At 44.2% G+C, this 11151-nt stretch overlaps 1 protein-coding gene across 1 annotated transcript; it reads left to right on the top strand.

Annotated features, from left to right (window-relative positions):
• Positions 1-5034: 5034 nt before the first annotated feature.
• LOC119298863 (5-methyltetrahydropteroyltriglutamate--homocysteine methyltransferase 1-like) lies at positions 5035-10809 on the top strand. Its single transcript, XM_037576165.1, has 14 exons — positions 5035-5188; positions 6491-6844; positions 6934-7021; positions 7733-7860; positions 7938-8129; positions 8241-8440; positions 8526-8689; positions 8799-8879; positions 8966-9132; positions 9208-9313; positions 9452-9702; positions 9791-9863; positions 9958-10086; positions 10173-10809. Exons 2-14 carry the CDS (start codon positions 6495-6497, stop codon positions 10539-10541), a joined length of 2298 nt encoding a protein of 765 aa, XP_037432062.1. The 5' UTR covers positions 5035-5188; positions 6491-6494; the 3' UTR covers positions 10542-10809.
• Positions 10810-11151: the final 342 nt, after the last annotated feature.

The raw sequence follows: 11151 nt of genomic DNA, 5'->3' as shown, positions 1-11151 counted from the left end.
TGATCCTATTTTGCAAGTCAGTAGTCACCTACTATGTGTTATGATCCAGTAACCCCGAAGTGACAATAATCGGGACCACTCCCGGTGATGACTATAGTTTGAGGAGTTCATGTATTCACTAAGTGTTAATGCTTTGTTCCGGTATTCTATTAAAAGGAGGCCTTAATATCCCTTAGTTTCCGATAGGACGCCGCTGTCATGGGAGGGTAGGATAAAAGATGCCATGCAAGTTCTTTTTTCCATAAGCACGTATGACTATATTCGAAATACATGCCTACATTACATTGATGAACTGGAGTTAGTTCTGTGTCACCCTATGTTATAACTGTTACATGAGGAATAGCATCCGACATAATTATCCATCACTGATCCAATGCCTACGAGCTTTTCACATATTGATCTTTGCTTAGTTACTTTTCCGTTGCCACTGTTACAATCACTACAAAACCAATACTATTACTTTTGCCACTGTTACCGTTACTTCCATATTACTTTGCTACTAAATACTTTGCTGCAGATATTAAGTCTTTCAGGTGCGGTTGAATTGACAACTTAACTGTTAATACTTGAGAATATTCTTTGGCTCCCCTTGTGTCGAATCAATAAATTTGGGTTGAATACTCTACCCTCGAAAACTATTGCGATCCCCTATACTTGTGGGTTATCAACAAGCCAAGCAGTTGTTTCATACTTTTGACGTTCTCAAACATTTTTAACTTTCACGCAATATATGAGCGTGAGCCATGGATATAACACTATGGGTGGAATAGAACATGATGGTGGAGATTGTGTGGAGAAGACAAAAAAGAAATAAAGTCTCACATTAACGAGGCTAATCAACAGGCTATGGAGATGCCCATCAATTTATGTCAATGCAAGGAGTAGGGATTGCCATGCAATGGATGCACTAGAGCTATAAGTGTATGAAAGCTCAAAATAAAACTAAGTCGGTGTGCATCCAACTCGCTTGCTCACGAAGACCTAGGGCATTTTGAGGAAACCCATCATTGGAATATACAAGCCAAGTTCTATAATGAGAAACTCCCACTAGTAATATATGAAAGTGACAAAATAGGAGACTCTCTATATGAAGAACATGGTGTTATTTGAAGCACAAGTGTGGAAAAAAAGATACTAACATTGTCTCTTCTCTCTTTTTCTCTCATTTTTTCTTCTTTTTCTTTTTATTTTTCTCCTCTTTTTTTATTTTGGGCTATTTGGCCTCTCTTTTTTTTTCTTTTTTCTTTCTTTTAGTCCGGAGTGTCATTCCGACTTGTGGGGGAATCATAGTCTCCATCATCCTTTCCTCACATGAGACAATGCTCTAATAATGATAATCATCACACTTTTATTTACTTACAAACTCAACAATTACAAATCGATACTAGAACAAAAATATGACTCTATATGAATGCCTCTGCCCTGACACGTTCTGGGTACAGGTGGTGAAGCTCCACCATTGTAAGCCTCGCCGGTTGCCTGTGCCTCGAGGTGCTCGCGGGTCTCCCGTTCTTCCACATCTTCCGTGTGGTGGCCATCCAGGGGTCGACGGGCTCTAATCAAGGTAGGCCATCGAGGAAGTTAAACCGAGCAGTGACACCGTGGAGGCGGATCGACATGATGTCGTACTCCCACTCCGCCTGCACTTTAGAGTGTAAGGAGCCAATCCAAATCTGCTTATGGGTGTCGTAGTCGGTGATCTCCGCGACCCACGCCCCCCACTAGTGTTGCCGCATGCTGAGGTATTTCCTCTGTGACTGTAGCAGTGGTGGGAGGGCGAAGAAGAGGGCACCGCCGGCCTCGCGGTAGGAGGAAGTGCCGTGGCAGCCGCAACCACAAGCTCAGGACCGCTCGTGGCGGCGTGGATCCGCACTGGGGATGGGCGGCGAGGAGCGGCTGGATCCATCCATTATAGGTAGTGGGCGGCGCCACCGTTGATGGGGTGGGGCTAGGGGCCCGCCGGCAGGCCGGGCTTGGGTGGCAACGACGGTGTGAAAGAGGAGGCGAAGTGGGGAAGGATTTTTACTTCGCGAGAGTGCGGTCGAGTATATTTAAGAGTCGCGGATGCCGCAACAGTGGCGGGGCTACAATACCTGGGTGGTCCCGTACAAAGGAAAGCCCACTATTTTCCTCTCATGGCCTAGGTTTTTCTTAATCCATCACTGTTCGAGCTAAGTTCTGGGCAGGCCATGACCCATTTGGCCTGGCTATAGCTCCACCAGTGCACCGTGGAGTAATTTTTTTCCTTCACTAAAGGTTTTCGGGCTTCGGTTAATTATTGGATAAATGAGGAAAAATGAATTTATCCACCTATAACAATTTATTTGAATAGGCTAGAGATGCTCTAAGTTCTTAACTTGATTTTTACTCCATCCGTTCCATAATATAAGAATATTTTTTTACACCAGTGAGTGTCAAAAACACTCTTATATTATAGGATGGAAAGAGTGTATAATTATTAGATTATCCTACGCAAATCCTGGCCCCACGCCCGGAGGGATGTGGATTTTTTCCCACGCAAAAGAATCGCTGAAGCAAAGAGGCCCGCAAACGGAAAAGATACACAATCTCATTAGTTTTTGTCTGAACGTCATTGTCTTTTGTGACAACACTATTAATAAACACTAGTAACATGTAGTCTCTTCGTTCCTTTTAGTCTGTATATCAATTTTGTGTCAAGTCAGAGTATCTTTAATTTGATCAAATTTACAAAAAAAAATATCAACATTCACAATACCAACCAATATCATTAGATTTATTATGAAATGCAGCTTCATACTACATATATTTGGTATTCTAGGTGTTGATGTTCTTTAATTTAAACTTGGTCAAACTTTACAAAGTTTGACTTGACAGAAATCGTATACACAAAGTAAAAAGGAACGGAGGGAGTATATTTTTCTACGAGGGAAGTAATATGTGTATCGTCGGAAAAAAAACACAAGTAGCATGTACTGTAGACATGTAGCGACGTGGACCAGAAGAGAGATGCAAATTATCTTTTCTGTAATCTTATGAACTGCCTTAGCCTGGTTTTGGACTTCAGATTTGAGCAATTCAGCATTCAGTGCAAGTAAAGAACAGAGCAAGTGAGCTGCCACTATCTCACCAACCCCCACTGTCCAATACATATGCACGTCCTTTTCAGCCATTCTATTTAATTCCATCGCTAGCTGTTGTCCCAGAATAATGGAGTATATAGTTTTTCTTTTTCATCAAGGTAGAATCATATAGCTAAACATAATTATCTTTTTTTCTGAACACAATACAATAAGCAGACACCTCCCCGCTCAAAAACAGGTATCCTCTCCAATGGCAATGGCCATGTCTGAATGTCTGCCGGTGCTGTTTGAGATGCACTGTACAGCGGCGGTGATATCTGCTGGCTGCATAAATACAGCACTAGGTCACATGTTTCAGCAGGAATGTCAGGTATTTTTGATACTACAAAGTTACTACTTCCTTCGTTCCTAAATATTTGTCTTTTTAGAGATTTCAAATGGTCACCACATACGGATATATATAAACATATTTTAGAGTGTAGATTCACTCATTTTGCTCCGTATGTAGTCACCATTTGAAACCTCTAAAAAAACAAATATTTAGGAACGAATGGAGTAGTACGTAATAAAAAGTGGCACTGCTCTTAAGTATTTCGTTGCCATGCTTCATCATTCGTGCCCGTGAAAGAGAGGCAAAGCTTTCCACAAAAGCATCTTTTGCCTTCTTTATTTATGGTGGCGACGCAGTTGGCTTGGCCTGGATGCACTATCATAGTACCATTTTCCTACAAATAAATAGCTTCTCTTTGTTTTTTCAAACATTAAAAGATATGCAAATCTCAGCTAACACTGCACAACAATAGGCGCGGCTCGTGCTAGAAATAATTTAATGGGATCATCAAGCTAATGCTCCCATGATGGTACGTAGTTATGCTAAAAGAAAGAGGAAGCGGACACCCGGATCGAGCTGTTTATTTTTGTTTTTCTACTCAAGTATTAATTGAAAATTTTAAATTATTGCCAGTAGGGATTAAATTACTGTTCAGATATAGTATAGGCGGCTTCGTATAACAATTGATCCATGTGAGCAATGTCAAAAGTGATTGAGTGATGATGATGTGGTTGCTGGAGTTAACATGCCTAATTTACGGTGACCTTCCACTTAACACTGACAGCTATTTGTTTTTACGCTCATTGAAAGATGTTCACCAATTGATCGTAATTGTGGACCTTGCATATGGTATAGGAGGACGATAATACGACATAGAATGCGACATATATGTATGACTTTTCTCCAAAACAATGACATATGTATAGCTTAGATTATGATATACGCGGGTCAAGTGTGGCACTTACGCATATCTTGAACATCAACTCTTTTTGCCGACCAATTTACTCTGCTTTGCTACCGAACCTAGCGGGAAATGATATTCGTCGTGCATCGGATAAAAAGCATAATAGAAGGTGGAGGGGGGAGGGGAGGGTTAGATCTCGACCGTGGCACATCAAATATTTTCGATATGAGTGTCATTTGTTCTTCACCGACCTTGTCTTCTTTCTCCACGTCCCTGCCCAAACGATCATTGATGTCCTCATCGGTTTCACTGCTGTCTCCCCATCCTTTCTTCTAGCTTATCCTTCACCTCCTCGACCATCTGTGCCACTAGATCTAGCAGGTCATCCGCCACCAGGCATCAACCAAAGGTTTCGAGGTAGGACACCGACACCCCAACAAAGACAATTGATTTACGTCCGGGGGTGGAGCATCGCCACAAACCATGAAACATCGTCGAGTCCTCGGAGGGCGGCGGTCGCAGCTCCCCTCCCATCCCCTTCTTTCCCTTCCTCCCCTTGCCTCAACCCCCCGCCGATCAACGTGTTCGCTCCGCAAAGCCAGATAGCGAACGGCCGTTACCTAGTTTTCCAACAATAAATAAATAAATAAATAAAAAAGGGGGAAAAGATAAAAGCATTTTTTTTGTGGTTTTGAAAAATCGTGCATCCACCAGATCCACAGAGGCGAGCATTCAGATCTCACCAACCGCATACCCCACGCACCAACCAATCGCCAGCGGTTTATAAATAAGCACACCCCTAAACCCCTCACCCTCGCCGTTCTCTGCCTCCCCTCCTCCTCCTCCTCCCCGTTGCTCGCCGCCGTCCCCCTCCGCCTCCGCGCACCCAGGGTAAGCGAGCCCTCCCCCTCCCCCTCCTTCCTCCGTGCGCCCGTGAATCCCCACGCACGGGCGCACGCCGGGCTCCCGTGGATCCGTGCACCACCGGATCGGCTGTCCCGCGCGCTTTGAATGACGATCTATGTTGGTAATCTGTCGTAGGATCGATCGCCGGGACACCGCCGGCGGGTCTCGTCCTGGACCCGTGTCCTGTGCGCGTCGCGCGTAGGCGGCGCGGACGGAGAGCTCGGCTGCTCTGTTTGCAGGAACAGGGGCGGGAATGGGCTGCTCCGTTTCCGCGAATAGTTTTTTCTGGTGCCGTTGCTGAGGTCCGATCTGAGCCGATCGGGCGCTCAGATCCGATCTCCGATCACGGAAATGGCCAGGCCGTTTGGTGGTTTCGGATTTGGGGGATCTGGCGCTTCTCGCCGTTAAATTTTGATTCAGTATTATATTCTTTGGATTGCTAAGTCTCAGTCGATGCTATATTCGTGGGATCTTACACGGTGATCCGTGCATTTTTTTTTACATATCATGTCACTAGTTTTTTTTTTCTGTCACTTGACCTTAACTTAGTTAAGTCTCGGTCGATTGAGGTCGATTGAGACCTAGCCACACTATATTTAGGCCCATGCTCTGTTTATTAGGTGCCCAGCCCAGTGGTTCTGGATCTGACCCTGAGCCCAGAGGGTTTTCTCCTCGGCTTTATTATTCAGTTCGCTGGAGATTTATTTGTTTATTGTTAGTGCATGGGTACTGGCGTGTAGCTCAAAAGATCTGAAAATTCTGCTATTAGTGTCCATGCATGCAGTGTCTGTTATAAACTTGGAATGCACTCCATGCTAAATTTTGTTGATCGTTACTTGTGTATTTGTCCAAGATCCACCTGTCCCACCCTTTGCTGGTGTGAGAGGGACACTGCCACTGCCTCCCACCAATTGTTGTTAGGATTTATGTACCAACCCTGAGGTCTACATGGTAGTGGTTGCTGTTGGTACACCTAACCTAACCTACCTACCTGTATTGATTTAGTTCAGTTTTCTACTTTTGTTCTTTTAGACACTAGTAAATCAGGTGTATGAGTCCGTGCTAATAGATTTCCTGCAAGAACCAAGAAATTTTAATGAATGCGTTTTATCGTTTGTTCACTATGTTTCTAGTTAGTTGCTTGCAGAAAATTGTTACTGAATTTTTTTATTTTGTAAGTTAGTTTTCTTCAGGTTACGTTTAAATTATAGAGATCCATAGTCTCAGTTGCAAGATCCTAACTCTCTTAGCTGGATCAAGCTGATTCTAATTCTATTATTTATGCAGAAAGATGGCGTCCCACATTGTCGGATACCCGCGCATGGGCCCCAAGAGGGAGCTCAAGTTTGCCCTGGAGTCTTTCTGGGATGGCAAGAGCAGCGCCGAGGATTTGGAGAAGGTTGCCACCGACCTCAGGGCCAGCATCTGGAAGCAGATGGCTGATGCTGGGATCAAGTACATCCCCAGCAACACCTTCTCCTACTATGATCAGGTTCTTGACACCACCGCCATGCTCGGTGCCGTCCCAGACCGTTACTCATGGACCGGTGGGGAGATCAATTTGAGCACCTACTTCTCGATGGCTAGGGGTAACGCCACCGTCCCTGCTATGGAGATGACCAAGTGGTTCGACACCAACTAGTAAGTCCACCGGATTCTACCTAAGGTTGTTCTCACATAGTTTATTCTGTATCTAGTACTTTTACTAACGACATCTTTTACTATTGCAGCCACTTTATTGTCCCTGAATTGGCTCCTAGCACCAAGTTCTCCTACTCTTCTCACAAGGCTATCAATGAGTACAAGGAGGCTAAGGCGGTATGATAGTAGAATCATATATTAGCTGACTTTCTATATCTTGTGAAATTTTACCCTTGTGACGTTAGCCTGCCTAATTGTTATTTCTGAACACGCAAGCATTGTGATGACACCCTGATCACTCTAGAATGCCCCTGTTTTAATCAAATCTCAAGTGATAGTAGTAATAAACTATTTCTTATTCCTACATTTGCTTAACTGTTTTGAACTAGTAAAAGAGTTGCAAGTTACATTAAGGTGCAGTTTTACATTGATATTTCAGAACATTCTCACTCTTGTCTGATCAAATTGGTTAATGGCCAACCAAGTAACTCTAATAATTACTTTATATAGTTGTAACATCTCATTACCATAGGTCCTGTGCTGAAAACTTTGAATGTAGAAAGTGTTGAATAGCAAAAATGAGATTGCAGTTACTAATTATATTTTCACTACAAACCCTGCAACGTGGTAATAGCGATGCTGGTAGGATTACATGGTTTAGCACCAGGTTGTCAATGTACCTGATTTGACAAGCTTTCAGCTACTAATTATCTGTTCATTATAATCCCTCCAATGTGGGAATAGTGATGCCGGTATGATTACAGAGTTAAGCAGCAATTTCTGAATTTTGTGACGTTCACTCGGAAATGAATCTTAGTGTTTCTTTTAAAGGTTATTTGCGTGCTTGTATTGTATGTCTTATATTATGTGCACTCGCTACTCATGCAGCTTGGCGTTGATACCGTCCCAGTACTTGTCGGACCAGTCTCATACTTGTTGCTCTCAAAGGCCGCCAAGGGTGTAGAGAAATCATTCTCTCCCCTTTCCCTTCTTAGCAGCATCCTTCCCGTCTACAAGTAAGCATAGAAACGAGTAAATGACTACTATTGCACCTAAATCATCAGTTGATAATTTGACTTATCATGGTTTTTAGGGAGGTTATTGCTGAGTTGAAGGCAGCTGGCGCTTCATGGATTCAGTTTGATGAGCCCACCCTTGTTAAGGACCTTGAATCCCACCAATTGTCTGCATTCTCTGCAGCTTACGCAGAACTTGAGTCCGCACTTTCTGGATTGAACGTTCTTGTTGAGACCTACTTCGCTGACGTTCCCGCAGACTCGTACAAGTATGCTTCTTTTCTGTGCCAGTTTACCATTTTAATTGATTGTTCCTTTTATATGCCCTTTTGTTGGAATATCACATTTAACCTTGACCGTGGTTTTGACCGCTACTTCAGGACTCTTACATCATTGAGCAGTGTGACTGCTTATGGTTTTGACCTTGAACGTGGAACCAAGACTCTTGAGCTTGTCAAGAGTGGTTTCCCTGCTGGAAAGTACCTCTTTGCTGGTGTCGTAGATGGACGCAACATTTGGGCTGATGACCTTGCTGCATCTCTCGCCACTCTTCAGTCTCTTGAGGCTGTTGTTGGGAAGGGTAAGCATGTTGTGCTATGTAGAAGTTTTCCTTATTATAGGCTTGCAGCTACTATTTCCAGTTTCTGACTATGACATTTGTGCAGACAAGCTTGTCGTATCGACTTCCTGCTCACTCATGCACACTGCTGTGGACCTTGTAAATGAGACCAAGCTTGATGATGAGATTAAGTCATGGCTCGCATTTGCCGCCCAAAAGGTCGTTGAGGTGAACGCCCTTGCCAAGGCATTGGCTGGTCAAAAGGATGAGGTATGATGAACGTTTATGGCCTTAATTTGCATCCTCTTGACTAGAGCCTGGTTTTCTTTTATATATTTCAGACAATGACTCGTTCATTTCTATATGTTATCATCTGCAGGCTTACTTTGCAGCAAATGCTGCTGCTCTGGCCTCAAGAAGGTCGTCACCACGTGTCACAAATGAGGAGGTCCAGAAGGCTGTAAGTAACCTGGGCTTCAAAACTGCACATTCCAATTCCATGCTGACATAACATGTACACAATCCATAATCATATATTCCTTACAGGCTACTGCCCTCAAGGGCTCTGATCACCGCCGTGCTACCACCGTTAGCGCTAGGTTGGATGCGCAGCAGAAGAAGCTCAACCTTCCGGTCCTTCCCACGACCACCATTGGATCATTCCCACAGACCGTGGAGCTCAGGAGAGTCCGCCGTGAGTACAAGGCAAAGAAGTGAGTAATATTCATAATGCTGCTTCATTAACCAGTTATATTTTGTCTATTGCTCATAAATTAATTGTGTTTCAGGATCTCTGAGGAGGAGTACACCAATGCCATCAAGGAGGAAATTAGCAAGGTTGTTAAGATCCAAGAAGAGCTTGACATTGATGTGCTTGTGCACGGAGAGCCAGAGGTCAGTATCCTTGTGTCATCGATGTTCTGTTTGAGAAAATACCTTTTTATTTTCTCAAGCACAAAATGTAATGACTTATTTTTTATATCTTGAGATGTCCGATTCTGTGTTTGACCGAGTTGGATATGCATTTCACAGAGGAACGATATGGTTGAGTACTTCGGTGAGCAGCTCTCTGGTTTCACATTCACTGCCAATGGCTGGGTGCAATCTTATGGATCAAGGTGTGTCAAGCCACCGATTATCTACGGTGATGTGAGCCGCCCCAACCCCATGACTGTGTTCTGGTCCAAGATGGCACAGAGCATGACTGCTCGCCCAATGAAGGGAATGTTGACAGGCCCTGTCACAATCCTTAACTGGTCTTTTGTTAGAAATGACCAACCGAGGTTAGTAGCTTCCTCAAATAATGTTTGCAAGATGTTGAGGATAGCACCTGTCTTTAGAGGCTAAATCTGCTGCTTCATATCTTATCAGGTTTGAGACTTGCTACCAGATTGCTCTTGCAATCAAGAAGGAGGTCGAGGACCTTGAGGCTGGTGGTATTCAGGTTGGCACTGCTGTATTTGTTTCACATTTGAGCAACGGGATCCATGCACATAATGAGTGTAGCTGGGATTTTTTCTAAATGGTTCCCTTTGCAGGTCATCCAAATTGACGAGGCTGCTTTGAGAGAGGGTCTGCCACTCCGCAAGTCTGAGCATGCTTTCTACTTGGACTGGGCCGTGCACTCCTTCAGGATCACCAACTGCGGTGTGCAGGACACCACCCAGGTAAAAATCTGCTTCAGTGGAGCCTTGCAGGAACCTACCATTCTTCTGGATCATTGCATTGCAACTGACACATTCTCTCTTTATAGATCCACACCCACATGTGCTACTCCAACTTCAACGACATCATCCAGTCCATCATCAACATGGACGCTGATGTGATCACCATCGAGAACTCGCGGTCCGACGAGAAGCTTCTGTCCGTCTTCCGCGAGGGTGTGGTGTACGGTGCTGGCATTGGCCCGGGTGTGTACGACATCCACTCCCCCAGGATCCCGTCCAAGGAGGAGATTGCCGACCGTGTCAACAAGATGCTCGCGGTCCTGGACACCAACATCCTGTGGGTGAACCCAGACTGCGGTCTCAAGACCCGCAAGTACGCCGAGGTCAAGCCTGCCCTCACCAACATGGTTGAGGCCGCCAAGCAGATCCGTGCCGAGCTCGCCAAGGCGCAGTAAGCCGTGCTCGTATAGCAGAGCCCCCCTTTTAATTGCAAGGAGGATGTCACCACCATAGCCGTGTTTACTTTGAATAATCTGGGTCTCGTATCCACTTGTTGGCTAGGCTAGTTTGTTTCTCGGCGCCATGTGCTCATCCCTTGATTTGGTGGTTTTTGAGGCGGTTTGTCGGTGTGTATTGTAAACTGAGTGGCGAATTGTTCATCTAAGTCTTGAGTTTGTTACGTTATGTTTCAAATTACAAAATTTCTCCAGATGTTCTGCCTTAGTCTCACATGGTTCGTTGTTTGTGTGTTGCCACCAATTGCGCTGCTGTTACTTTGCCCCATAAAATAGGACATTATTACATCCCATATACTAACATATTGGATGTAATAACGTCTTATATTATGGGATAGCGGGTGTAGTTAGTAGCTTAACTTCAAATAATTATTAGTGCACGTTGGTCATGACACTCTACCGCCGCTGCTCTGACGAGGCCATAAGCAATGCCCATGCATTGCAATGAGATATAAATCTTCTAGTATGTCGGCTCGTGATTTATCTGTCAATAATAATGCGATTATGTAAAGAAATGATTATCAAATTCAGCCCGCGATTATGTAAAGAA

This window comes from Triticum dicoccoides, chromosome 5A (assembly GCF_002162155.2).
Source record: "Triticum dicoccoides isolate Atlit2015 ecotype Zavitan chromosome 5A, WEW_v2.0, whole genome shotgun sequence".
Classification (NCBI taxonomy): domain Eukaryota; kingdom Viridiplantae; phylum Streptophyta; class Magnoliopsida; order Poales; family Poaceae; genus Triticum; species Triticum dicoccoides.
This window is presented reverse-complemented; position numbering and strand designations above follow the sequence as displayed.

What these genes read in the sequence shown, in the direction of transcription:
- LOC119298863 (XM_037576165.1), top strand. Translation starts at nt 6,495, where the DNA reads ATGGCGTCCCACATTGTCGGATACCCGCGCATGGGCCCCAAGAGGGAG. An exon ending in TTGTGCACGGAGAGCCAGAG is followed by an intron (nt 9,314 to 9,451) that starts GTCAGTATCCTT and finishes TGCATTTCACAG; the next exon opens with AGGAACGATATGGTTGAGTA. An exon ending in TTGAGGCTGGTGGTATTCAG is followed by an intron (nt 9,864 to 9,957) that starts GTTGGCACTGCT and finishes TTCCCTTTGCAG; the next exon opens with GTCATCCAAATTGACGAGGC.